This window comes from Osmia bicornis, chromosome 1, assembly GCF_907164935.1.
Source record: "Osmia bicornis bicornis chromosome 1, iOsmBic2.1, whole genome shotgun sequence".
Classification (NCBI taxonomy): domain Eukaryota; kingdom Metazoa; phylum Arthropoda; class Insecta; order Hymenoptera; family Megachilidae; genus Osmia; species Osmia bicornis.
The window spans coordinates 15,341,902-15,369,870 of NC_060216.1; the positions used below are offsets into that span (position 1 = coordinate 15,341,902).

Consider the following 27,969-nt stretch of genomic DNA (forward strand, 5'->3'; position numbering starts at 1 on the left):
AAGAGCGAACCGCCAAGAAACTCGACCAGGTCCCGATTACAAATAACAATAAATTGCCGGACGGAGCAGCGGTAACATTAAAACCCTCTCACACTCGGTGTTGCGGCCGTGAATTGGTGTAGCTGGCTGTCCCACGGGCAACATGGCGCGAGGAACGATCATGATTTCAGCCCGGACGAGATAAGGGTTTCGCGTATGACATGACCAGGCCTGCCCTCTCTCCCACTGGCCGGGCAACTTCTACTTCTAGACTTGTAAGCAGCTCGGCCATCGATCGGCCTTCTTTATTCATTTGCAAACGAATAAATAAGCACGTTCGGTCGATAAGATAGAGACCTGTAAATCTGTTGGTTACTTAACAGGTCGCCGAACGAATCTTCAACCACTCCTCCCCTTCTCACTCTCTCTCTCTCTCTCCCTCTGCTCTCGGTGTGCTGTAAGGTTCTTTATTACTTCATGCCCAAGCGGATGGTGTTTTTGTTCCCCGGTTCGAAGATAACAAAGCCCGGACACGGTTAACGCGTTACTGATCGCTTAACAAACACGCGGATCGCTATAACTCCTTGCTACGAGTCAGCGGGATGAAAACGTTGGAGATTTGGCGGGAACGAGAGGTTAGGTGTCGCTCGCGATACTCTTCGCTCGTTTACAACCGCGATTTGTTGCGAGCCCCGCGGGAAAACTCTTCGTCGCTTTGTCCCACGAACGAGTCTGCTGGCTTGTTGGAACATTTTTAATCCGGAGCATTCCTCCGAAGATTTGTAACTCGTAGAAATTTGCATAAAAAATTGAAATTGTAACGTTCGGGACGTGACGCTGAATCCCTTAGGAATGCTCCTGGACCCACGCGTTACATGATTTACGATGACCCAACAATCCCGTGAATGACCTTCATCTTTTAAAGCTGTAAGAACCCTGCAGCCAAGGTCCCCTCGCTCGAGCTGCCAGAATTTCTTCTCTCTATTATACGTAAGGGCTAGGGTAGACTTACACGTGTCGCTTAGATAACATTCTTCTGGTCTGCAGCGTAAAATCTTGACGACAATTTGCAACATTGTGCACTGTCGTTGACCCGGCCGGCCTTGCAAGCCACAGCTAAAATCCATAAAGAGGACGAAGAAGCAAATGGTATTTAAAGTGGTGGAAGAAAAGAAGTAAGCAGCAGCCGATCGCAGACAGGGCCCCCAACGAAGAGAAAAACGAGCCGTTTGTAAGTCATCGAGCCGACAGCAGTCAGTCGGGAACAAAGGGGAAGCCGGTGGCGAGGATCGCGAGCGGGGTGTTGAACGGGGTCTGCAAGTTGCAAATATGGCAATCGTAATGGAAGGAGACTTCCATCTTGCGCTTTAGTGTCTACCAGGAGATAGATTAACCGTGTGCAACCGCGGCTATGCCTGCCTGCCACCCCCACCGGTCGCTCGCGGCCCGTACAAAAGTATAATATGCACCACTGTCTGTCCTTTTCTTCCGTACCCCTCCACCTTGTTCCGGTACCCCACTACGTTGACGATCCGTTGCAGTTCGCGGTACTAGCGAAGGAAGAAAGAGGAGGAGGTGGCGGAGGAGGTGGAAGAGAAGGAGGAGGAAAGTCCCGCACGGTGGTGGTTCATTACACGGCACGAACACCTTGGCCCGGTGAGAAAGTGTGCATCCACATGCACGCGGGTGCAAGCAGCCGCGTATGCAACGAGTAAGAAAGCGTATTAGGTACGCAGGCATGCGATCCCGGCTGAAGGAGGGCGGTCCGAGGAGACAGGTGCGAGCCAATCGCGGCCCGCCACGTGCAATTTCCCTCGGCGTCTCTCTTTCCACGTTCATTTCTCATTCCTCCTCTGTCTCCCTACCCCTCTTGTGTTCTTCTTGCCTCCGCGCGCTCAGCCGCCCGCCGCGCCGCGCCGCTGCTAACTTATTTAAACGAGACTCGACCCCGTCACTGCGAGTACGAATCCCTTTCGTATTCGGCACCGATGCGCCCTGACTCGAGAGCAACGACCCCCGCAACGATTCTTCGGCCGCTGCTTTTATCGATCGGCCTCCTTTGTACCGCGACCTTGTACTTACTACACAGGATGCGCTAGCATCTTTCTACAAGATAAGCAGCTGTAGAAATATAGGCCCCAAAGTAAGTAAGTACACAGACTGCGTGGCCAGATACCTATATTCGACCCCTGAAAATTTTCTCTTCCGATCTCGATGACCCAGAGGCGAAGAAACGTATCCTGAATCAAGCAGACGATGTCTGTGCAGCAGGGCGTAATGGTGCTCGTAAATCTCGAAGATCCTCGTCAGCGGAGATCGAAGATCTCCGACAGGAAGTGTCTTCCTCTTTGCGAGGCGTTAGCGCTGGGACTCGTGAAAGTTAGAGAACCGGACTGTCAGCGTGTTACTGGCAAATTCGTAGCTTCTTCGAAGCAAAGAGGAGCAGGAAGCAGGCTGGCTGCTGTGAATTATGACTTCCGACCCATTTTCGCATTGTCGCGGGGCCTGGGGTACTCGTTAGGCATCGCTGGCCCCTAAGTCTCCTCCGGTTTATGATTTACTGCCTAATAAATCATCCGCTGCACCGACCCGAGGCTGTATCCTCGACAAAAGTCACTCGGCTTGTGCCACGCGGCCCCCTAACAGTTGGTCAAGGCATTGCGCAACCAAAGACCGAGCGCCTAGCTGCTTGTGACCTGCCCGACCAAAGAAAGGTACTGGTCGAATTATCGCCCCATTCCTGATCCCTCGCTGCAACCACCTGCACCTCTCACTGTGTTATTCGACGCGTGCCTACCTCTATTCTTATGATTTACAATCCTACACGGATGGTCCTAGAGGCGTTTGACCATGATAACAAATCTCCTTAAAATTGACACTGCATAAGATACGGTATGAATTTTAGGCTAGGAATTATTTTCTCCCAGTCGAACTACCCTGGTCTCGAAGAACAGAAACTGATCGCGAAGCCATACGAGGGACCGGTGTTCGCGCCCAATAACACGTAATCGAATTAAACCTATTTTATAGCCAGTATAGATAATCTAGCAAGGTTCTGCTTAGCTACTGCGTTCGACACGCCCAGTTGTTTCTTTGTTACCTTCGAAACCTGTCCCTGGGACGTTTAATTGACAGCAAATTCGGAAGCTTAGTTAATTCTTCTCGCAAGCAAGCCTAATAGCAGTCATCTTTCCCTAATGTTGTCTCCGGCTAAGAACGCAGGTTTAACGAAAATTTCTGTTCAAAATTTCAGCTGGAATTCATAAATAGAGGATGGAGAAACAATTGGTATATCTGTCCTTGCAAACACCTCGTAAATTTAGTTTTTAAAACAGCATTCTCACGGTGCAGTGCAAAAAAAAGAATCGTCTAGCGTCTAGACGCATTCCTGAGGCGGAACGTATCTCTGTTGATCGGCTGTCGTGTCGGTCGGGCTGCGGTCGACGCGACGGTCGAGCGCAGCGCCGTGGATCCGGAAGTTGAGCGGCGTAGGTGGGAACGAAAGAGAGAGAGGGATATCCCCGGTATAATAATTAATAAGTGGTCGCTGAGTGGTTCGTGCAAGCCCCGCCTCTTACCCCCTGATTTATGAACCGCGCCGCCTTCCTTGTCATAACCGAGTGTACAAGGTTGGCGTCCTGGTGGGGCGTGTTAGGAGTGGGGGGGCGCAAACTACACTGGTGGGGAAAGGGTGACGCGTGACGTTGCGCGACGCGAGGCGACGCGACGCGACGGTACCTACGCCCAGGCCGGTTCTTTACCAAGCGATCAGTCGGTTCTCGTCCTTGCCGGATGACACTGGGTGACTCGCGGACGTCCGGCCGAAACGCAGCGTAGTTTCCACGCGCCACCGCAAGTCGGCGCCACGACTGAGCCTCCTCCGCGTACCCGAGGAGACATGCAGCTTATGAGATGGAGCATCACGCGTCGCCTCGAGTGCCGGGGGAGCAAGCAATCCACTTGCAGACCCTCCAGACTCTCCTGTCCCCGATCTTCTGGTACGCATTCACCTTCAGCCCGCCTTCATTCCGTGCCTATGGTGTATCTTAACACGGCTACTTGTGTTTCCATTTGATCGCGAGTGATTTTTCTTTGGTGATCACGAGAAGTTCGATCATGCCAGCTGTGTGACCAGTGAAACGGAATTGTAATCAAGCTGTTCCCACTTTTCATTGGCTTCGGTGTGCGATTATTAACGCGCTCAATCTGAATGATGTCTCTAAGAGCTATACAAGGAGATCTTAGATCAACTTCCTGACCAACTGTTGGATCACACCGTGCACATTTTAAGGTTATGTCGATGCGCGTTGCGCTTGACGTCTTAAGACATCACCCGGGTTTCCCAGGCCACGCTGTGGGATATTAGTCGTAGAGCTATTTGTTTCTTATCATTGACACGAATGCGCGTCATTTGTCGTCTCGAGGGACCTTTCGTCCCACAATCGTTAAGTAAAATCGAAGCGACGGTGATTAACAATTCCGCTTCGGCCTCGAGGCGGCCAACGTACACTTTAACCGAACCGTTGCAGCCTTGGCGACCGGTTCAAGCGTGAAACGAAACCTTATGAGCTTTCGTCTGTTATCTTCGCTTTCGGCCTGAACCTTAGATCTTCGATCCTTTCTTAATTTCATTCGTATTTCTTCGACGCTTCATTTCTCATTGTTAGTTCTAAAGTGAAACTTCTTTGGAACTTGTTGCAGTGAAATTCTATAGGCGTACTTTGTTCAGTTCTTCGATGTTCGCATCAAAGTGCTTGGTGACACTAACACAGCTTTCAATTTCGTTGGCATTGATCGCAGCATAGCTCGTCGAGTTTTACAGTGTTTCGAATCGCAGCAATTCGTCATATTTGTCACGTTCGAACAATAGAACGTTTCGTATGCTGTTACATTGTGGTTGGATGAGTGGAAAATCCAGGTCTCGGACGTTCAACAAGGTCCTATTTTCTAGAAATGAAGATTTTGCAACGAATCGATTGCATGCTTCGATTTGTTTATAAAATTATACAAATGGTCAACAATGGGATGCCGATCAGTTGCAAGAATAACGTACACGTCTTTGGCATTTCAAAAGTCATCGTCGCAAGTGTGTGTGCGTGTAACCCTCCTTAATATGTGAAGTTCGTCGATCAAATGCCTGTTGTTGCATCGTTAACACCTATTAACTGATTCGCATTCATAACGCATGCACGGTATCTGAAACGAGTAACGCTTCTTGTTCATTTTTTTCGTTATTAATGCGATACATATAAATGGTTGAAACGTCGAATACAAACGAAACAGGCATGGCTTCTTCTCGGACGAGTTGCCTTCGCACTGTACACATGGAACGGGCTTCTATTTCCCTCTTCTGATCGAAGATAGAAGAAAAAAAAAATTGAATAATTTAATGAGATTCAAGTTTGTCAGTCTTCATTCGCAGAATACTGGCTCCAGGGTATTATTTAAATAACGTTATTGTATTTCCAATCCAATTTGCTTCGGGCGAGCGTGCACGAACACGCTTAACTTTTTCCATCCATCGCACTCTGCTAGAGAATAATAATTTTGACGCTTATTAAAATAAGTTTGGACGAGGTGAAATTAATTGTAGGACTACGATGGCATGTTACAGGAGAGGAAAATGACTTCACGTCGGATGGTGAAGAAAGTGCTGGCGGAGGGGGTGGAGGAGACGAAGCCGTGGACCTCACGGCATCCAGGTCACATCAGGGTGACGAGGACGACAAGGATCAAGATGATGCTCTGGAGGAGGATGAAGAGGAAGGTGTTGACGAGCAGGACGAGCAGGAAGACGACGAGGAAGGCTCGCGGAAGCAGATGCGCCACAGACAGGATGCGGAGAACAACAACAACTTCGTGGAGGGTGGTACACCCGCTAGTCTGTTCCCACCTGCTGGAACTAGTCACGTCACCCTGGAAGCACTGCAGAACACGAAGGTGGCGGTCGCTCAGTTCGCAGCGACGGCTTTGGCCGGTGGCGCGGACAGCGAGGCGGCTCTGCAAGACCTGGCACTGTTGCAGAGCACCCTGTACACTCTTCAGCATCAGCAGGTGTTCCAATTGCAGTTGATCAGTCAGCTACAGCAACAACTGTCCATCACCCATAGTCAGTCGACGCAGCCGCAAGGTACGCCCGAACCATCGGACAGTAAGGAAATATCTCCGTCTCCCTTGATCCAGCCTAAACCTCTGTCAAGTCTGACGTCACCTCCTTCGTCGCGTCCGCCGAGTCACCAAGAAACCTCGCCAGCTCCGATGACGCCGAATCTCGGTCAGGAACGGCCAACGCCGACCAACAGTGCTTCTCCGTTAAGTATACCATTGGCTTCGTCGAACGCGACGGGCACAACCGTCGCCGTCGCCGCCGCCGCCGCCACCAGCAGTAGTAGTCAAGTGCCAATTGCCCATCAAATGCCGCCGCTCTGCTCCATCAGCTCTTCCCTAGCCTCGTCGATAATAACTAACACCGATCCACCTCCGCTACACGAACCAAACACGCTGGAGATGCTGCAGAAGAGAGCGCAAGAAGTACTGGACAACGCCAGCCAGGGTCTGCTGGCTAACAACCTGGCCGACGAACTTGCGTTCAGAGGGGGCAAAGGCTCCCGTCTCTCCCCGTACGATTCAAAGTCCGGTAGCGGTCGCGGGGAGCCGTTCTTCAAGCACCGATGCCGTTATTGCGGCAAGGTGTTCGGCAGCGACTCGGCGCTTCAGATCCACATACGATCGCACACAGGTGAGCGACCCTTTAAATGCAACGTCTGCGGCAGCCGCTTCACCACGAAAGGGAACCTGAAGGTCCACTTCCAGAGGCATACGGCCAAGTTTCCACATGTTAAGATGAACCCGAATCCCGTTCCGGAACACCTGGACAAGTACCACCCACCCTTGCTACAGCAAATCGCGTCTGGTCAAAGACCGATGCCGTCCCCGCCGCCACCACCACCTTCTCACCATCCCTCTTTTCACCCGGCGGCGGCGCACGGTTTTTTACCTCCTCAGCCGCCCCTGCCACTCAGTTTAGCCCTGCCCGGTATGCAACCTCTGTACAGATCACCAGTTGTCGCTCATCGGGACGATCAGGACGTGCCGGAGAACCTGAGTAAGCCTGTTACCACTGCCCCGACCACGTCCCCACATTCCCCCGCGGTTGTGTCGAACTCTCGTCATTCCTTTCACGACAATCACCACCACCACCACCACCAACAACAACAACAACAACATCAAAAGCAGCAGCTCGAACAGAGGGACGAGATCAAGCTTGAGCAACGATCACCTATGCAGGAGCAGTACCAACAGCACCCACAGCATCAACAACGTCCCACCAGTCAAGAAGCCACCACGGGGAGGATAACACCGAAGAAGGAACCGGAAGAGACGGAGGAGCCGACGGAAGAAGAAAGCGAAGATTTCGAGGAAACGACCAGACGGTATTTAAATTCACCCCAATCGTCGGTTAATCCACCCTCTCAGCCGCAGACCTACGAAGACTGTAGTATGGACAGCAAAATTAGCGGTCGATTGGAAGGGGACGGCGACATGGAAGTTGACGAGGAGATCGAGGAACAACCTGAAAATTTGTCCGGTCGTGGGGCGATTAATCGGTTGCCTCAGCATATCGTTGCGTACCCTGGTGCTTCTCCTGCCAGCAGTAGCGCGAGCAGTGGAAGTCTTCAAACCTCCTTCGCGGGAATTCTGTTTCCAGGACCACCTGCCCATCATCAAATACCACATCATCCTGCCTCGACAACTGTAAACGCGTCCGCAGTCTCGGCCAGCGACATGATCGACCCGGCCAAGGATCCAGCCATCTACTCCAGCCTCTTACCACGGCCGGGCAGCAACGACAACTCTTGGGAGAGTTTGATCGAGATCACCAAGACCTCGGAGACGTCGAAGCTGCAGCAGTTGGTCGACAATATCGAGCACAAACTGACCGATCCGAACCAGTGCGTGATATGCCATAGGGTGCTCTCCTGCAAAAGCGCATTACAGATGCACTACAGGACCCACACCGGTGAACGTCCGTTCAAGTGCAAGATTTGCGGTCGAGCATTTACCACTAAGGGCAACTTGAAAACTCATATGGGCGTACACAGGGCGAAACCGCCGCTCAGGGTACTGCATCAATGTCCCGTGTGCCACAAGAAATTCACGAACGCACTTGTTCTGCAGCAACACATACGTCTGCACACCGGCGAGCCAACGGAATTGAGCCCGGAACAAATTCAAGCCGGCGAGGTGAACGAATTCCCACCGGGTTATCCGCACCATCCTCTCGCCTCGTTCCTCCCGCAGGCCTTTCCACCGATTCATCCGGCAGGACCAGGCTTTCCGTTAGGCTTTCCACCGAGCCGGCAACAAACGATGGAACGACAGCCTCAGGATAATGATGTAGACATCAAAGAGGAGTCGCAACAACACCGAGAGCAGCACCAACAGCAACAGCAACAGAGGTACATTGAAGAGCAGAGCGAAGAGGTGGAGGAGCAAGAAGACGAGGAAGAGGACCGCAGGGACGACGACGAGAGGTGCGGCATGAACCGTGATAATCGAGGTGACGTGGAACAGGAGGACGAGCAAGATCGCGAGAGCGAAGATAACGAGCACAAGGATCCTCCTTTGCCCAATTTTTCCACCTCCCTAGCTGCTCTCGAGAACCAAGTGCGAACGATAACGACCACGGCCACGTCGGGCATAGGGAACGTGGCTAGGTCGCCGCCTTTTCACCGGTACAACGGCAGCGAAAAGAGTAACAGTCCGCCAAATGCTGGTGCCCCTTTAGACTTGACACCCCGAGCATCGTCGACGCCAGCCTCGGTAGCATCGGTACCAACGCCGCCACCGCAGCTCACGCACCATCCACACCCGTTCGGCATGTTCGCAGGCCTTCTACAAGCGGTCTCTTCCTCACCGTCTACCAGCAGCATAGGAACCAGCAGCATAAATAGCGTCAGTTCGATGAACGCTGTGACTGCCGGTTCAGGCGCGGCTGGGCCCCTGGCGTCCCTCACCACGTCAGCCGTGTTGGCTGCCACCTCGACCTACAACCCGCTCGGCCTGGCTGTCGGAGGGCCAGCAGGTAGGCGCTGCTAGCATCAGGGCGAGCTGCAGTTCCTGCTACACCTCCCGATCGATCTGACACGATTCACTGATCCTGACCGCCAGTCTCACTGATTCGTCCACCTTGTCCAAGCTGTATATCGACGTCCTGTTTTGTGGTGTAGCCGGACCTAGCACTCCTACCCTCCCGCTTGATAAGTTTTTCTTTATCTATTATCCGTTTGGACACCTTTGTTTCGGTCATTTCTTTGTCCATACCTCTGTCATTCGTTCATTCTTTCTTTCTTTCTTTTTTACGTTCTCCGTTCGAGTCGCTTTTCCGAGCTTCTTCTTTCAAAAGACTCGAAATTCGACGCGGCCCACGAGCTAGTTTTGTATTTTCTCTTTAGCGCCTTCTCGAGAAAAGAAAACGCTCCCTCCGGATACTGTGGACATTTTTGAATGAATAAATCTGTTTGCAAAACGTATTGCTGCCTTCACGATTCATTTCACTCCTTCCGTCGCGTCGTGGTCGGGCTGTAGAGAAACGGTGCGCAATCTTGGAACTTTACAAAATTCACAAACTTAACAATCGTTCCACGTCTCGAAGTATCACAAATCCACTTTTGAACTGTTTCACGATTAAATTAACTCTCTTATTGTCGCGATCCAGTACTAAATCCGACACACTTTTACGAACGAGCCGCGGCTACAAATTGCTTTCACGGACGTAGAAAAGCGCGCGAAAAGTGTCGGAAAGCAATTGTAAAGAGCCACGATCTGTTACAGTGCGTGGAAACACCACGTGTAACATCTGCTACAAGACATTTGCGTGCAACTCTGCGCTGGAGATCCATTACCGGAGCCACACGAAGGAGCGACCTTTCAAATGCACTATATGCGACAGAGGCTTTTCCACAAAGGTAATGGAATTTTCTTACGAATTCGGGACGTTGATTCTCAGAAGTGTTTGCTGCTCGCCAAACATGTCTCTTTAGACTTAAGGGTAGCTTGCAGTGTCGTGCAACTCGATGAAACGTTACGATTTACCATTAATCTAGATATTTATTATACTTTTCTGCTTGCTCGATCGAGATATTGAAAATAAACGTCCATAAATTCTTCGTAGTTTTAAGTTTGACAAGAAAAATTCTGGTTCCACTTTCTGTTCGTTCTCCGTTGCTGGAAATCGACTTATCACGTACATCAAGCCTGACCCCTGATCGGTTTTATCCGCCCATTCTGTACCTTTGTTTTTTTCTACGATACTTTCAGAACGATGGTTCCGGGCAGCAAGCATGCATCTGCGCGTCCCAACCGTTGCCCGCTAACAGTTCGATCACTTCACCCGATCCTCAGTGCGCCAGTAGTCGAGAAAAAGCGAAACGCAGGCGGCGGCGGCGACCTGAGGAGCGGAAGAGCCGGGGGCGGAAAGGAGCCGGAGGGGGGCGGGGGTTGACGCCTGTCTATCCTGCCATCCGCCTACCCCCGCTGATGTCACCCGCCCTCGGACTTCTACCCTCGGCGCACAGCCTCCTGGTAAGAGCCTGCTGAAATTTTCTGATTTTCAGACCAACAACGATCATAACACCACTATGTATCTCAACAAACGTTGCTTCCTTGTTTTTTCTTCCTTTTTTTCTATTTTTTTTTTGTTTTTTTTTTTTTTGTTTCATTACTTGCTATTCTCACTCGTGTCTGTTCGACACGACGAGACATCAGAGACTATGCAAAGTGGTGCGATCGATGAAGTGATTGAACCCTCCGGTGGGTGTTCGCTTATCGATACTTAACTAAATATTTTTCTTAATCACAGGGCAATATGAAGCAGCACATGCTGACCCACAAGATCCGTGACATGCCGCCCCATCTGTTCGGGGATTCAAAGCAACAGCATCAGCAGCAACCCCAAGACCACGAAAGCTCGAGAAGTCCTATGTGCACCGACGATTCCAGTCTACCTCCACCTCCGCCGCCTCCGCCACCACCTCCACCGATGCCTCCAACTTCGATGGAGCAAGCCATTTCGGTGAAGAGATCCCCGTCCGAAGGGGACCTTCCAGCACCAAAGAGACCAGCCAGTAAGTAGCAACGCCGATCAAACAAGAGGCCTGCTTTTGCTTCTTCATCGAGCATACATACTTCGCGACCGTCCAAGGCTTGGCTTAGCATCGTCTAACTGTCCCGCTAACGAATCGCATCCGAGCTTTTTACTTCAGTTAGCGAGAATAGCGTTAGCCGGCTTCGCTTACTTGCACGCTTACTTCTGCTTTCTCCGCATCGCTATTTTGTTCACGCGAATTTCTGGTGGCAGGTCTTGCTCCTTCTTTCACCCCTTCGTTTCCATCTTCTGTGAACGCAGACCGATGCTTCGAATAAAGACCCTTCGTCGGGAAAAAGAAAAGACAAGCTTGAGCCCCGTTAAACGTACAAACGTCAGGGTCTGTTTAGCGAAACTGTGTGTGTGTATTTGCAGGCGTGCCGAGCAAGCACTTGTGCCAGATATGCAATAAGAATTTCTCCTCATCTTCGGCGCTCCAGATCCATATGAGAACTCACACGGGCGACAAACCGTTCCGATGCACCGTCTGCCAGAAGGCCTTCACCACCAAGGGCAATCTCAAGGTATACACATCATATTTCCCCCTCTTTTTCCTTCTCTTCGTTTCTCTTCTTCTCTTTATATATCACTTTGTTTTTGTTTTGTTTCACCACCCATCCCTTCATCCCACTCGTGACACCCTGGTATTCTTCAAGTTTAGTCACTAACACCAGCTAGCTGCTATCGCTTGTACTAACGCTGACGCGTAACGTACAGAAAAACGCAAGCTCGATGAAAGATCAGCGCAACTGTCCAATCCTGAATAGAGCCCTTCTCACCTGACTGCTTTTCTGATCGCAGGTGCACATGGGCACTCATATGTGGACCAACGGAGCCTCTCGTCGAGGTCGTCGAATGTCGTTGGACCTACCTCCCCTTCCTATCACGCCCAAGGATTCGGAGTTCCTCCAACGACGGCCGGATCTCTTCTACCCTTATCTACCCGCACCGTTCCTTAACGGCGTGCAGCAAAAAGTAAGTCGCCATTTTGTAAAATATCACGTGTTCTTCCCTTGTTTCTTGTTTTTCTTTATCCACACTTGGTTTGTAAGCACTTGATGCACCGCTACGAAGACTTCATAAAAAGATCACTTCTCAGACACTTTGAGTTCCCAGTCAGACTGCGTGAAAATTTAAGATATACCCGACACGGTTAACGATTATTCTCTTTCATTTTTGTAGGTAATTGCCCACGAATAAACCTAACCAGATCGGCGTGCATTACTTACAGCTGAACGAGATCTCGGTGATACAAAGTAACAACGGATTACCTGGCCACTCGGTGGCCGCCGGCAAGTACGCAGGATTGTTCGGCTCGGTGTACGCAGCCGGGGCTGGATTTCCGTTGGACAAACAACAAATGGCGGGGACCAACAACGGGCCCCTGATCGATGGGAAATCCTCGATCCCATCCGGGTCGATGCTTTTCCAAACGCCATCACCGTCCCACTCGCCCGGCACACCGTCGTCGAACGGTAGCAATCAAAACACTGGCGGCGTTCCTGCATGGACAGGTGATGCTCTTCAACATCATTTCGAGAGAGAGGCTGCTACAAGACCGGAGAACAACTCCACACCACCCACGGCTCGACTTCCGCCTCCGCCAGCGGCAAGGGGTGAAGGATTGGCCACGTGAAGCCCGACCGGTACATATCTTCCTTCTTCGAGGCTTCATGCTTTCGGCAACTGAACTCCGTCCTGGCTGCTACAAAAATATAGATAGACAGACAGATAGACAGACAGACAGACGTTCATGCAGGGCCGGGCAGTGTTTCAGTGCATTTCGAGACAAAATGGACCCGAACGTCCAACGACATATCCACCTGATCCCCGGAAGAGCCAGCAGACACCATGTTCCTATTGTTACACTAGTCTTAAACACGTTAAAGAGGACCGATGGGCCCGGCAGCTGAAGTCCCAACGTAAATGGGTCTGACTTCCGGTCTACACAGTACCCCGGCGACGTGATTTCGCACGAGGGTCCGACGGATGCGACGCCTAGACTGAGCCGTTTGGCCACAAGACACGTGGCGTCGCGACGTCCCGGCCCTTCATACTCTGACCGTCCATGCGCGACAGTGATGGTCACCTCACTTAGGGTTTATCGTATAATATAAATGTGTGTACAGGATGTATCGTGTGATCGAATTACCTTGAACGTCCCTCTAACCGCTGATAAAAATCGCATTTTATCTTCAAGGGATTTACGCTACGATCCTTCTCGTATCGGCAGCGTTTACAGAGATGCTCGAGGTATTGGCCTCACACGATATATTCTGTACAGGGAGATATAAATATATACATAAAAAAAGAAGATGATATATATATATATTATAAATATATAAATATATAAATATAAAAATATTATATCGGTGCGAAGGGGTATGAGTGCGCGAGTTGTATACACGTGCGAGTACATGCGTCGCTTTCTTTTTTCAAGAAGGTCGTTTTTAGGAATTTAAAAAAAAAAAATGGCGGGCCCGGCAGCGCCCTCGCTGTGATATGAGAGGAGCAGCCTGCAATCATTTAAACCAATGTACTTATACTTTGTACCATAGTATTATTATTATTTACACTCGATGTACAGCACGCAGCCAGAAAACCGTGTCCCGTCGTTCTTTTCTATGGAAAGACAGTCGACCTAGATTTGTGTTCCCCCGAACCCCATCGATTAAAACTTCTCTAAACAAATGAAACTATAATTCCGTTCAGATTAATCGTACGTATGCATACATATATATTTATATAAGAAAAGAAAGTTGTTATTTCCTATTTGGATTGATTTTTCGCGTCCGTCGATTTTGCAGTGGTTCGAATCAATCATGTTTTCAACGAACATCACAGCACGTGAATTCCACCATTTTCACACACACACACCCATCTCCCCCAATCCCCTCCTCCCACGTCGATCACGTGACGCACGATGTTCGGTATTTATTGTATAAAACAATTTGACAATGTGATATTTCACTATATTATTACGTTAGGATGTATAAAATGATTGGAAAATTGACAAATGCGTAACGCGAATGTAGCGAATGAATAATAATAAACTCTCTGATTGATAGAAGTAAAGATTCTTTGGGCGAGTCCATCTTGAAATTTTCGGAAAACTGTACAGACATTCAACTTCTCGATGATTTAAGATGTAACAGAATATTTACTTGCGTGATAAATCATATTTTTAGAAGAATGGCTGATCAAGTGGCATTTATATGTATAATTAACATTATTTCGTTTATCACGCGATTAAATATTCGTTAGAATTATCGAAAGGTTTCGACGACGCATCGCGCATCACGTGATCATGAAACTTCTAACAAGAAACTTAACCATTTAGCTCGTCGTTGCAAAAATTAACAGGTTGACTGCATTTGCTATTTGCTATTTTATGTGATTTAATTAGAAATTCAACCTTTTTTTCGTTTAATTTTTATAGCAGTCGATGTGTTAATCCAAATATTTATCTAGAGCCGCCCTAGTGTTTGAGAAAATGTTACTTTATCATTTTTCCAGAATAGCTTCCCGTCAAACTTAAATGGCGTACGAATTAAAAAAGTAATGTTATTTTTATTTTTGCAAACGCTAGGAGCGGTTTTGTTTATCACAAACGCATAAAAACATTTTCTTTTTAATTACAAACGAACCACGTTCGCATAAAATTGACTAAACGTAAACGATTTCAAATTGTATCATGTTTTCCAAAAGAAAGAAACAAATTCATAACCGAATTCGAACACTTGATTAACGTGCATGCATCGTGAATTGTGCAATTGATCGCATACATTAAATACTCGTGTATAATGGCTTACCTGTATGTCCTTACGTTTAACCATGAACTGCGAAGGGAGAAGAAGAAATACATGAAACGATACGCGTGTAAAAAAAAAATGTAAAAAATAACGATAGCAACGTACGTGTGTCACAGTAGGCACTTGCATAATTCATTTGACTTTTCACTAGATTAGAATTAACGAGAACTCTCATACAAAACACTAAAAAGAAATGTCACCTGATCCTAGTCTCGATGGCGGTTTTTTACGAATCAAAAATTGTAAAGCCAATTGTAATAGCCAATAGATCACAGAAAACACTTGAATTCGAATTTTCTACTTAAATGTTAATTAAAAATATCATTTTTGCAGACCTGATAAGTTTCTGTAACGATAAACTGCTACTAAAACAATTTTATATGAAACATGTTGAAATGTGTTTGAAATTAAATTCGCAGCCGAATGTCTATGAACGTTCATTTTGTAAAAGTAATAAAAATGACTATATCAATGACAGTCATTTCGATAACGAAATAAATTGATATAATTTTTGATTCTGTCCAAAGTTCGAGGTTAGGTCCCGTGAATAGGTCAACAAAGGGAAGAATGTTACCAACGCTAAAAGAGAAAAATCAAAAGTTCGTTTCCGGTTCAAACCCAATGGTTTGTCATCGAACGACAACGGTCGTATACATAATATATACATAATACAATTGTAAATAAAGAACAGGTGATAAGTGTAGGACGAGTTCGGTTAGAAAAAAGTCGATGTAAATCGTTAGTGTGCTACTCAAAAAAAAAAAAAATGTTTCTCGTAATGTTAAGTGGGACATTTACACGTTTCAAGTACACCTATGTCGTTTTTAAAAATGATGGGAAAACGGGGGGACGGAATGCCCGGCAGCCTATTCCCTGATTGCAAGTCCTGTGAAATTGTCCAAAAAAAAAAGAAATAACAAAGTATTGCTTGTACGATCTTGTGTTTTCTTGTACATATTGTATAATCCATGTATAAACTCGACTCTGCTAGTTGCGAAACCTGTCATTGTAGTTAAATTACGTTACGGATCATTATATCTATATCACTTCAACAATAAACAATTATTATGAAGAGCTATGCTTTCCCATTTAATTTATAATTAGAAAGGTGAAAGTACTTAATTAGAACTTTGAGTAAAATGATTGATTTTATAAGTTGAAAATATTATGCACACTGTGCCACGCATTTTTTAAATTCAAATTTAAATTACCGCGCACTGTGATAACATCATCAATAGTCGCTCTATCGGTACGTAGATTTCATAAATACCACGCGTCGATAATGTTATTTTCTTCATGAACATCGGGTGATCAGTTATGTTGAATCCTTGTTCATTTTGAACAAAGTGCACACAAATATTAGAGAACGGGTTATACAAGGTCAGCTTGTTCTCGTAAAACTTTATTTCAACAGAAATATTTATACATTTAAATCATAACATATAATTTTATACACATTTATTTACAATGTTCACTTGTAAAATAATAAATTTTTATATTTATCTCTTGAATATAATACTTATTTAGCGGTAAATTTGTAAGAATCGTTTAGAGTATATTAATTTTCAATGTTTAAATAACGAATTTCATAATTCCAGTTAATTGCATGAAAACATATTAAGTTGTCTTAAAATGATCGTCCGTGAGGGTTGTATAAATGTGTCCCTCACTTATTAGAAAGTCAAGTATATCATCTATATATGGCAATAAATTTTTTGATACGCGAGTTTTTAGCACATCTCTTTCTATCCCATTTTCATTGTCATTCTCTGCTTGAATCACCTTAAATACTAGTACTTGTTCTTTGGTTAAACCATTAACATTGTCATCTGTCATAGTCACATCATGCATTCCAGCTGATTCATGTCTTTCCTTTTCAATATTAAATATTTTTTCAGCTTTTAACGTTACATAGGTAACTTCTAATAAATGATTGGTCAGTTCATTCAAGTTAATCAAAGGCCTCATTTTTAAGATTAATACACATTTCTTTTCATTTTGTTCTCTTTTGTGTCCATATATTTTTACATAACTATTTAAATTAATTGGTGGTTCTGGTTTGTTTGTTGTTGCCAGCCAACGAAAAGCTGTAACACTGCCTGTAAAATATTCATTGATTAATGATAAACCTTTAATAATTATTACAAGAAAATACATTGTCACAGTACCTGTATCATCTTCAATTTCATACGACACTTTCGTTGTAGTTCGCTCGATCTTTCGTACAAGTCCTACGAAAGTTACAATGTGAACTGGCATTCCCCAAAGTTGTAAATCATCGTTAGATCGTGTTAAATGCCGAATCATAATAGGAATTACATTTTCCACTCTTTTAGAAGTCCCCCTTTTAGAATCTTGACTGTCATTCAAAAATCCACCTGATGTGTTCGCCACGGTGGTATTCAATGTGGTATTACCCCACATTATCTTCTATAATTTTATAAAGTAACAATCAAAGTACCACTTCTATATTTTATAAACATATTTCTTTTTAATAATTCTGATAAAACAATAGTACCTGTTATTGTTTGTAGTCAGTCAGAACTGAAAAACGCAATGAACTTACATCTTTAACACTAGTCTAGATAAGAAAAAACACCTGACAGTGACTACAGATGCGAAAGACTGGACATGCCTTTGTTTTCGAGGGGTCATGTTTTATGGGATCCCAGACACTTCTGGATGAAGTCTCCATACAGAGAGCACAGTCGGTATGATAAACGTGCCTGTTTTACCAGACCCTCCTTTACCGCAACCTACAATGAAGCTAGCCGGAAGGAATAATAAAATATATCATATTGGGGTATTAAGGACCCCGAAACGCCGATGGCTATCTTTGCATACCAATAATATAGCATCAGGGGTATCAGGGACCCCGAAGCAAGTAGCGAAATATAAGACCCATAAACGAACAAATCGTGAAACTCACTTGTTCGAGGTAGTGATGGGTACGACCGGATCTGTAGCGCATGCGCACTACAATTATTTATTATAAAACAAACTTGTAAATAATTAAGAAATTATTCATTCACAAGTGATCTCGAAGGGATCTGCTATTACCATCAACGTACGTTAGACTGTTGCAGTGCGAAGTATTTTACATTTTTGTACATGGATAGAGCAGATGGCGTTCGTTCTCAAGGCAAAAATTCAAAACCCCTTGAAAACAATGGCATGTCTTGAAATGCATGATTTACAGAGGACAGCACAATACACAACACTCTTCGAAGATAAGGTATATAAATCTAATATGTTGTTTTTCTAAGTTTTAAACATAACCTACTTAGATATGAAAACTAGAAAGTGGGAGTAGCAGGGAGTAGGTCTATTATTCGTAATCAAATAATCTTTCTGTAACAGTGAAAACGAATTAATTGAGAAAGTAATTACCATCCTCGTATAATTCAGAAGATTTTCATAATGGGCACTGTAGAATATGGTTTTCCAATGATTGGAGGTTTAATGCCAGTAAGCAAAAAACAAAATATATTTAAATAACTGATTAAGATATAACTGTTTTGTACATGTAAATTTCTTTCCTCATTGCTTCTCGTTTATTATCAGCAAATTCAAGCTCTTATAGCACCACCTGTATCAGAAGATTCTAAAGCAGCAAAAAATAAAAAGGACAAGGAAGAGAAGAAACATCCATATTTCAAGAGAAGAGGACGTGGTCATAATCATGATATCTGTGATGCTTGCAGAGATGGAGGAGAGCTTATATGCTGTGATAAATGTCCTGCATCGTATCATTTGCAGTGCCAGTAAGTTTAGATGCTTAGAAAAAGAAACATTGAATGCTATGTAAAATATTATTTGTAGTTATCCAGCTGTAGATCCAGCAGATATTCCTAATGGAGAATGGTTGTGTTATGCGTGTCGTTGTGCATCTAAAAGAAATCTCTTAGACAACAAAGGAAATGAAAAGAACAAGAAGAAATCTGCTTTAGAAGTATTGGCTTTAGCAGCATCTTTAGTTAATCCAAGAGAATTTGAGCTACCTAAAGAATTACAATTACCTATAATGTTTCCTGGTAGTAATAAAGTAGATTATGTATCAGGTAGAAGAGGAAAACAACACAGTGGAACAAATAATGGTATATGTAATATATTTATGGACATTTATGGCATAAACTAATTTCAGTGTCAGTAATACTTTTGTTATCTTAGTAGGGAAAAGTCATTGTTTAGATAACAATTTAATGGTGCCTTTGCCGGCACGTTTATGTTTTGAATGTGGTCGTAGTTGCAGAAAAGCGCCCTTAATAGCATGCGATTATTGTCCATTATATTTTCATCAAGACTGTTTAGACCCTCCACTCACTGCTTTTCCAATTGGAAGGTGGATGTGTCCCAATCATCCAAACCATTTCATAGATCAAAATTTATTGACATCGTGTCGAGTAACAGAACGTATCAAACTTTGGGACAAATATGCTAATCAACGTATAGATCAGCATGCAGTGAAACTAGATTTCTTACGTAAAGCACGCGCGACGAATCCATTATTCCGTACAAAAGTTAAATTAGAAGGTCGAACAAGAATAAAGGTTCCGTGTTCTGTAAAATTTCATTACGAACATCCACCAGAATTAGATCCTGTAAGATTTTATCATGACGCGGTTATACGACCGATAACCAAAAGTACAGAGAATGGAGAGAATAAAGATTCTACGGAAGAAAGTATAGAAGTAAAACAAACAGAAGAATTAATGGAGATAGAGAAAGAAGTCGAAGAGAGTGGTGAAATAAAACAGGAAAATAATCAAGAAGAAACTAAAAATGATAAAAATGTTGAACAAGAAAATGTAAATGAAAATGAATGTAATGATGATGATAATAGCGTTGAATATTATGCGGAACATTACGGTTATAATGCAAAAGAAGGTGTACAATTGCTTGAAAGACCAGTATTAGAAGCATTGGCGTTACAACGATTAGAGCAAATACTAGATCCAGATGGAGATAATTATGATACAATTAATTGTCAAACGACGGCTAGAGCCGCGTTATTCTCTTTAAACAAGAAACCTAAACCACCAACTTTCATGATTCACAAAACGTTAACTATTGGAAGTGGGCCTAATTGTGACTTGGTTTTATCAAATTATGGTAACTGCAGTTTTACGTCATCGAAACATGCCATTATTTTTTTCGACGAGGTAATAATTATTTAATCTTTTATATTTTTTACGAAATTCTTACTAATAATTACTTCTGATACTTTATTTTGGCTTGCAGAGTACCAGACGTTATGAATTATTAAATTATAGCGAATATGGAACGGTGGTTGATGACGTACTTTACTCTTGCAATTACACAAAAGTAGTAGAACAAGTAAAAGAAGAAACTGACGATAAAACGCAATTATTAAGTAAAGAACAGGAAACAACGGAAGCAGTAAAGGCTATTATAAAGGAGAAAGTTTTATCCGAAGAACAAACAGAGAGGAAAAAAGTATTATGTAAATGTAATTTAACAAAATATGAAACAAATAATAAAGATCGGTTAGAAGAGGGTTGGGAAGGAAGTGCTATTGTTGCTCATGGATCAACATTAGCATTTGGATGTTTAATGTTTGTATTTAACACTATAAATCCACATTTAGAACGATAAAATTTTATAATGTAAATACTCAATCATTTTCCTGTACAGATATTTTCGTAAGCTATCAATAATTAAATTAGTGAAACAAGTTCGTGTTATTATGAATTTATTAATTGTAGAAATTAATCCAGTGCTTCTTTTTTTTTTTAATTGGTCATGGGAATTCCACTTATTGAAATCATATTCTCGCGCCACTTTTCAAGTCCAACGAAGCGCGGGAAAACTTACAATAGTAATTAAAAAAGCATAATACCAAAGGCACCGAATTAATTTGTACATCAAAATGAATTGTTAGAAAAAATACTTTATTATTTAAAATTATTTTCATGTATTTATATCATAATTCATATCTTTATCGTCATCTTCAGTAGGTTCATCAAAATCTCTGATTTTAACATCATCGTCCTCTCCGTATTGAATTATATTATCGATTGTTAATTTAATATCTGCCATACTTTCTTCATTTTTTATATTTAATGGATAAAAACGTACTAAGCTGTAATCTTCTATAAGTCTACCTATAGCTTCAGTAAGATTCCTATACTTTTCATTCCAAGAATCTTTTTCCATATCTGCTAATAAGCTGTGTGGATCAGGTTCTAAGTACTTATCTAATTGTTTTCTCGCATTTTTGGATAATAAATCCATTTTACTAAGGATATTAATATGTGGTAATTCTAAATTAATCATCACACTAAGCGCGGCCATTGTGCCTGATAAAAACTTCGATCCATCGATCATAAATTGACTATCTACTAAAAAGATTCCACAAATACGAAAATTCAGATTTTGTAACATTGTTATTAATTGACGAATGACTGTCATATGTGAATATAATTCTATCTGGCCTGGACAATCGAAAATTATATAGTCGTCATCTACATCGCCTAGTTTTTCCTCCAACCAAGTTGAGTTTTCTATCAAGTATCTATAAATAAAGGTTTGAAGTAATCTATGATTTACAATAATTTTTAAACAATTTTCTAAACTTACTCCATACAAAATACGAGACCACCGTTAGGTCCAAATCGTAATTCATCATCTTCCATGACATCATCTAATTGAATCAATTCTCTTATGTCAACTAGAGGTTCGTAATCAAAATATTCTGCCGCTGGATCTAAATTTACTACATCTATTACTTTTCTTTCGTCAGCTGCATGTTGTTGCATAGCAGAACAATACGTAGACTATGCAGAAAAGTGTATTTATGTTTAAACATTTTACTCTTAACGTACGAACAAAGTTAAATAAACAATACCTTTCCGCTACCGGCGGGTCCCATTACAAGTTGAGCGTATCTCATTTTATCTGTTTACTACAAATTAAAAAAACAAAACCTCGTAATATTTTAACAGGAAAGGTTAAGTCGTATAGGTTAGTTTTTAGGTTAACATTTCTGCCTTTTTGTAAATGTATAATGAAACAGAGAACAGTTAGTATAACAGTCGTGCCTGTCTTATCAGTTCCTGTTCTACCACATCTCGCATTCACAACTGAAGTGACATAATTTTGACTCCCTTTGATTTTATTTTTTAGCAATCAGTCAAAATCAGCACAAGACCGAAAAATTATTAAAATAATTGTTAGACAAACTTATATGCATTTTGAAAAGTCCGCCATAAATTATTTTTGAAATTCGATCTTAGCGCCATCTATACAAAAACGGCTGAAACTACTCAACAATTTGCCGGCTGAGATTCCAAGGGTACACTAGCGCCACCTATCAGGAATTCGCTCAAACTAGTCGACAACTAGTTTCCACTGTTATCGGATAGGTGGCGCCAGTGTTCCCTTGGAATCCCAGTCGGCAAGTTGTTGAGTAGTTTCAGCCGTTTCTGTATAGATGGCGCTAGGATCGAATTTAAACCATTTAGGGCGGTCTTTTTAAAATACATACAAGTTCGTCTGACAACTACTTTAATAATTTTTTGGTTTTGTAAAGGCTTGAACAGAGTATTGTATCTACGTATAAATTAAAGTTAAGAAACCCACATAATATTTATTTTAATATTTTATTATCTATAATAACAATTACGTAGAAAATATATTCTTTTGAAATATAATCAAATATAATTAAATGACATCATTGAAAAAGAAAATTATAAATATATTTGATTTAAATTTACAAAGAATAAAATAATCACTCAATGAATTTACTTGAATAAAAATAGAAAAATAGAAAAATAGAAAAACTATTTAATACTTTAAACCATGCAAAATAATGTATGTTCAACATAGTACAAAATAATAAATTTAATCTTACAATTAGTACTCTATTATATACAATACCACTTAAGTGGTTTTAAAATGATCATCTGTGCTTGTGGTATATATATGACCTTCTGAAACTAGGAAATCCAATATACCATCTATTCGTGGAAGAACTGTTTTTGGTACTTTTGCTTTAATTTCAGATCTTTCAATGCCAGATTCTGTATCATTTTGAGCATGTATAATTTTATAAACTAAACTCTGTTCCCCTGTCATTCCATAATCAGGACAATTTTCTAATTGTTCTCTATTTGTTGCAGCCATAGTACTATTTCCATCTCCTACTTCATTACTCTGTTTGGCCATTGCTTTAGATTTTAATACAATATAAGTGAGTTCAAGTAAATGATTTGTCAACTCATTCAAGCTTTGTAATGGCCACATTCGTAAAATAAGAACATGTCTTTTATCATTTTGTTCTCTGAGTAAACCAATTATACGAATATATGTATTAACCTGCATAGTACGATCTGATGCTTTCCTATCTGCTTCTAACCACTTAAGTGCAACAATAGTACCTAAATATGTAAATTAAAAATAAAAGGGAAACTCAAAAAATAAAATAAAGTAAGGAGAGTGAATTGAAACTGAATTAAACCTGTTTGGTCTTCGATATCGTAGGATATTTTCGTTGCGGTTTCTTCAACATTGCGTATAATTCCGATTAATGAAAATATACGTGCAGGAATACCCCAAATTGTTATTTCTTCGGTAGAAGTAGCAGAAAGCAAATGTCCAATCATAATAGGAACGATAGTTTGAGCTTTTCGTGATTTTACAGTGTTTTGATCGTCTTTGCGACTAGTATTCGCAAATCCACCATCAAAAGTTGCGCTAGTATCCAAATGCGATTGCCACATAATGCTATTAAATTTAATTACAATCTTTTAAGTTTTGAGTATTTCTATTACGTTGATCACTAAAAATGTGCTAACCGGTCAGAATTTACGCGCGAACGTGTGATCATATATCATGTATAAAGACTAGATCAGCGACAAAATAAAGTATACCATGATGTAAGGTTTCTTCAGCAGATTTATTTTTGCTCTGTAAATAAATGATCACATTTAAAAAAAAACAATATTATAGTTGTTTTTATTTTAATTTTAGTATATTTAAGTTATATAAAGAAATATATAACATTGGTCCACAAATTATTTGAATATTCATTGAAAATATTTATGAACAAAAAGAGTTGAATAAAATCCAATTGTGTGAATTATGAAATATGTAAGTTCGTTCTTTAAATAATCTGATAGTTTTGATCTTACATTTTAAATCATTCACAAAACTGATTTAAAACACCATCCAATTTCATTGGATATTTATATTGATCGAAGAACTGGCAATAATTTAAAATAAAAAAACATTGAGATAAAAAAAATCAATGTAAATATGCCTTGCAGCGGATGAAGGAAAAGTTTGGTTTGTTGATTTAAAACTATCATAAAAAGTATCATGGCGTCACACACCCATGTGGACAATACCGTTAACGAACGTCGTTTACGTCCGATATACGGTAAGTACGCTGTAACTATTTTTATAAATCGATACAATTTTAATTTTTTAATTTTTCTAAACGATACTTTTTAATATTTTACTGGTAACAAGGTTATGTAACATTATGTATTTCAGATTGGTTGGATAATGGAAATAATAAGAAAGCACTTCAAGAAGCGGATAAAGTGCTCAAAAAGCAACCAAGCAATCAGTGTGCCAGAGTACTTAAAGCCTTGGCTTTGTTACGACTTGGTAAAGAAAATGAATGTCAAATTATTATGGATAAAGTACGTTCAGAGGTACCTTGCGAAGACTCTACTCTACAAGTTATGAGTATTTGTTACAGAGAAAGACATCAACGTAAGTTGAAATAACGTTCCAACTTTCCATCTTAAGATCATTTATTATATATGATAATTGTAGCTGACAAAATTAGTGAAGTATACGAAGCTGCAGCAAAAGCGGATCCCAACAATGAAGAATTATTAACGCATCTTTTTATGTCTTACGTTCGTCTCGGGGATTATAAAAAGCAGCAACAAACAGCGCTTGCTTTATATAAATTAAAACCAAAAAATCCTTATTATTTTTGGGCTGTGATGAGCATAGTTATGCAAGCCGTGCACGCGGATGAGAAACTAGCGAAAGGAGTTACCTTACCTCTAGCAGAAAGAATGGTTTGTAAATTATCGTAGAATTAATATATTACGATTAGAAATAGAAATTATAATTTAAAACGATAATTAGGTACTAAAGTTGATTAAAGAAGGAAAAATGGAAGCAGAACAAGAAGTACAACTGTATTTAATGATATTAGAGCTTCAAGGCAAAAGTGAAGAAATGTTAAACGTATTGTCCGGACCTTTAGCTTCGCATCTTTCGTCCGTTCCGCAACACAAAGCAGCGCTTTTACTAAAATTGGAACGTTATTCTGAAGCAGCCGATGCGTATAAAGAACTCATCAATGAAAAGTGAGCGCAATGGAGTTGTACAATATTTTACTTGTAACGCTATTTTAATATTCGTACGTTTTAAATAGTATCGACAACTGGGCATATTACAAGGACTATCTTCTTGCTGCGCTCAAATTTCAAAAGCCAGAAGAGTGTTTAAATTTTCTCGATAAAGTTATAAGTACATCAGAGAAAAAGGTACGAGCTCCTTATCTTGCAAAATTTGAATTACTAAAACGTACTCATAGTGGAGAAGTCATTGAAAATTGTGTTGAGTCAGTAGATTTAATGCAACAGTATTTCTCACAATTTGGAGAAAAGGGATGCGTTGTTGGAGATTTGCGACTTTATTTAGATCTGTTAACTCCTACAGGCAAATCGCAATTACTTCAAAAAGTAAGTGATAGGATAGTAAAATAGTATAGAAGATAATACAAATATTTGTATATGTATTAACATTTGTAGATAGAAGAAGATGTAGGCGTTAAATCGGAAGAATTTCCAAGTACCATACAACAAATGCAAAAACACATTCACTTGGAACAACTACGACGTATTTGTGGTTTCCATCATCTTCCAAATGCCGATATACAAAAACAGAAACAATTGGTAGAACGATTATGTAAATTATACGAAAAGGGTAACGAATTATGTCCAATCGAGGAAAGACTACCAACTGATTTTTGCCCTGCAGATTCTTACATACTTTTAGCTACACATTTGTTACACGAATTATGGTACAATACAAACGAAGCAGTTTATCTTTACAGGTAATGTTATCTTAAAAAATGATATTTAAGGAAAAATTCAGACATATTATATAAAAATAATACATTTTTATAGGGCAATGGCGTTATTAGAGCGCGGTTTGTTATCAAGCCCTGCAAATTTTCATATAAAAATTTTACTAGTACGAATATATTTAGAAGCTGGATTGGTAGGCGCAGCCGATCATATTTTCACGTTGTTGGACGTTAAACATATTCAATTAGATTCGTTGGGTTATTTACATGTGCCATTACTCGCTTCGCTTGGCCACCTTTCGTTAGCTTCCATAACCTTAGATCACGCTACTAAATTTTTCATTGCAAATTACAAAGATGTATGTATTGGTATATATCATCAAACTGTGTACACCTAGATGGTAAGATATTTATTTTTCAAATTTTCATTGCGAGCAGAGTGCGGATCATTTAACGTTCGCTTATAAATATGGAAGTTTCGTAAAGATTCAAGAATTCGTGGAATTGAGAGAACGTTTGGAGAATTCTTTTCACTTTGTCATGACCACTTTAGATAAAATGCTGTTGGAATTAAGCTGGTGCAATAGTTCAGCGACTCTGATCTCTACGTTAAGTAACATGGATATACAGCCTAAAGAGGATTCGGTTCGTTTGAAGTCTCTACGGGATAACCGTGACTTAGAGGTAATTTATTCCAAGCTCGCCAAATCGATAAGTCAATTAATATGCTACATTTGAACAGGTCGTTCGTGGATGGGAACCGTTGCCGGTAAACGATGAAGATCCTCGAATGCAAGAAGAAACGCGTGCTTGCATGTTAAAATTACTTATAGCAAGAAATTTAATATTAAAGATTATAGCGGCGTGTGTGACGCCTGATAGTTCTTCCCTTCTTACTCGACTATCCGGCGAGCTGAAACAGTTGGATAACGAACAGATTCCTCCGGTTCTTCAAAAGTTTGAACCAGAGGGGAAGAATAAAAATAGACCGTGTAAAATATTAGTTCCTATGGATGCGGTGGAAAGGTTACGCGAAGCTCATTATTCCGAACAATTAAAAACAATTGCTCGACTTGTCGAATCTCTCGCTAATTCTCGTTACCCTGATTTTGAATGCATTCAAATGCTTCGCGCCTCTCCATGCCTTCAGACAATAGACATCCCTGAAAAAGGAGTTCCAGTGTCTTTCAAGCATTTTTTACTGAGAGCGTCCACGTGTAGTGAATCTCTTGCAATTATCAGTGCCATATGTACTTTGTGGGCGACACAGTTACAACCTCAGGCTTCGCAGAAGAAAAATAAAAAGAAGTGTAACAAGCAGATAACGTCAATTTCGTTAAACGATAATGATCATGTAAGACAATTTAGCAAATTTTCCATTTTTCTTATATTTTCAATTTAAATAATCTATCGTTATTGTTTTAGAGTTGGAAAGAAGTTGCAACGTTACTTTCAGAGAGGGTAGAAAATTTAGATTCAATGCTAACAGAATTTGAAAAATATCAGCTTCATACGGGACTAGATAACGAAGACGATGTATGTGCAGCGATAATCAAACACGGACAAGCCAGTCTTGGACAAAGTTGCAGATCATTGAAATCTCGAGCTCAAATCACGTTAAAACTTTTGGGCGGTTTAAAAAGCTGAAAACTGTACAAACATTCTTGTACAAAGAATATCCATCCAACCATTTACTAATTTTCAAAGCTAACTCATTTATTGTGTACATAATTCTTAGTCCTAACCAATTATAAATATCGACTGAATTGTTTATTGCAAATTGAAATGATTTGAATTGTTTTCATTTCATATTAAATTCATCAACATTTAGTAATTTAATAGTTCTTGAATGATTTTTCTTTTAATATTTTCACCTAGAAACGGAACACACTGCCACCTTATCTGGAGTTGTATTTAAAAATAACAAAATACAGCATTTATAAGATTTAGCCTAA

At 41.5% G+C, this 27,969-nt stretch overlaps 6 protein-coding genes across 13 annotated transcripts in view; 3 read left to right on the plus strand and 3 right to left on the minus strand.

The window, feature by feature from the left end:
- The window catches only part of LOC114876165 (homeotic protein spalt-major-like), a 45,166-nt gene extending 29,187 nt beyond the window's left edge, over window positions 1-15,979 (plus strand). The window contains exons 2-9 of one of the 7 annotated variants that reach the window (XM_029187333.2): window positions 5,594-6,718; window positions 7,688-9,064; window positions 9,814-9,947; window positions 10,300-10,563; window positions 10,841-11,105; window positions 11,501-11,649; window positions 11,927-12,100; window positions 12,357-15,979. In XM_029187333.2, coding sequence (XP_029043166.2) covers window positions 5,594-6,718; window positions 7,688-9,064; window positions 9,814-9,947; window positions 10,300-10,563; window positions 10,841-11,105; window positions 11,501-11,649; window positions 11,927-12,100; window positions 12,357-12,761 — 3,893 coding nt within the window. In that variant the 3' untranslated portion in view covers window positions 12,762-15,979. Of the gene's footprint in view, window positions 1-3,768; window positions 3,978-5,593; window positions 9,065-9,813; window positions 9,948-10,299; window positions 10,564-10,840; window positions 11,106-11,500; window positions 11,650-11,926; window positions 12,101-12,307 lie in introns of those variants that run through there. The other 6 variants (XM_029187327.2, XM_029187326.2, XM_029187329.2 and 3 more) reach the window with 6 other exon arrangements.
- Window positions 15,980-16,323: 344 nt separating this feature from the next.
- On the minus strand, window positions 16,324-17,651 carry LOC114876145 (replication protein A 32 kDa subunit-like). The gene is made up of 3 exons (XM_029187277.2): window positions 17,456-17,651; window positions 17,106-17,367; window positions 16,324-17,036 (listed from the first exon to the last, which is right to left on the minus strand). Exons 2-3 carry the CDS (start codon window positions 17,359-17,361, stop codon window positions 16,555-16,557), a joined length of 738 nt encoding a protein of 245 aa, XP_029043110.1. The 5' UTR covers window positions 17,362-17,367; window positions 17,456-17,651; the 3' UTR covers window positions 16,324-16,554.
- A 523-nt stretch (window positions 17,652-18,174) lies between these two features.
- On the plus strand, window positions 18,175-20,633 carry LOC114876191 (PHD finger protein 12). 2 transcript variants are annotated; one of them, XM_029187398.2, is made up of 5 exons: window positions 18,175-18,405; window positions 18,502-18,701; window positions 18,760-19,034; window positions 19,111-20,099; window positions 20,179-20,633. In XM_029187398.2, exons 1-5 carry the CDS (start codon window positions 18,358-18,360, stop codon window positions 20,551-20,553), a joined length of 1,887 nt encoding a protein of 628 aa, XP_029043231.1. In that variant the 5' UTR covers window positions 18,175-18,357; the 3' UTR covers window positions 20,554-20,633. The 2 variants fall into 2 exon arrangements, with proteins under 2 accessions (XP_029043231.1, XP_029043230.1); XM_029187397.2 differs by having other exon boundaries at window positions 18,176-18,405; window positions 19,108-20,099.
- Window positions 20,634-20,828: 195 nt separating this feature from the next.
- Window positions 20,829-22,140, minus strand: LOC114876192 (GPN-loop GTPase 3). Its single transcript, XM_029187399.2, has 3 exons — window positions 21,806-22,140; window positions 21,538-21,734; window positions 20,829-21,472 (listed from the first exon to the last, which is right to left on the minus strand). The coding sequence occupies exons 1-3, from the start codon at window positions 21,848-21,850 to the stop codon at window positions 20,869-20,871; spliced, it is 846 nt and encodes a 281-aa protein (XP_029043232.1). The 5' UTR covers window positions 21,851-22,140; the 3' UTR covers window positions 20,829-20,868.
- Window positions 22,141-22,673: 533 nt separating this feature from the next.
- On the minus strand, window positions 22,674-23,812 carry LOC114876143 (replication protein A 32 kDa subunit-like). Its single transcript, XM_029187276.2, has 2 exons — window positions 23,417-23,812; window positions 22,674-23,336 (listed from the first exon to the last, which is right to left on the minus strand). The coding sequence occupies exons 1-2, from the start codon at window positions 23,676-23,678 to the stop codon at window positions 22,840-22,842; spliced, it is 759 nt and encodes a 252-aa protein (XP_029043109.1). The 5' UTR covers window positions 23,679-23,812; the 3' UTR covers window positions 22,674-22,839.
- A 413-nt stretch (window positions 23,813-24,225) lies between these two features.
- LOC114876142 (N-alpha-acetyltransferase 25, NatB auxiliary subunit) lies at window positions 24,226-27,963 on the plus strand. The gene is made up of 10 exons (XM_029187275.2): window positions 24,226-24,337; window positions 24,454-24,678; window positions 24,742-24,995; window positions 25,066-25,289; window positions 25,358-25,667; window positions 25,737-26,041; window positions 26,115-26,373; window positions 26,453-26,698; window positions 26,757-27,368; window positions 27,440-27,963. Exons 1-10 carry the CDS (start codon window positions 24,277-24,279, stop codon window positions 27,659-27,661), a joined length of 2,718 nt encoding a protein of 905 aa, XP_029043108.1. The 5' UTR covers window positions 24,226-24,276; the 3' UTR covers window positions 27,662-27,963.
- Window positions 27,964-27,969: the final 6 nt, after the last annotated feature.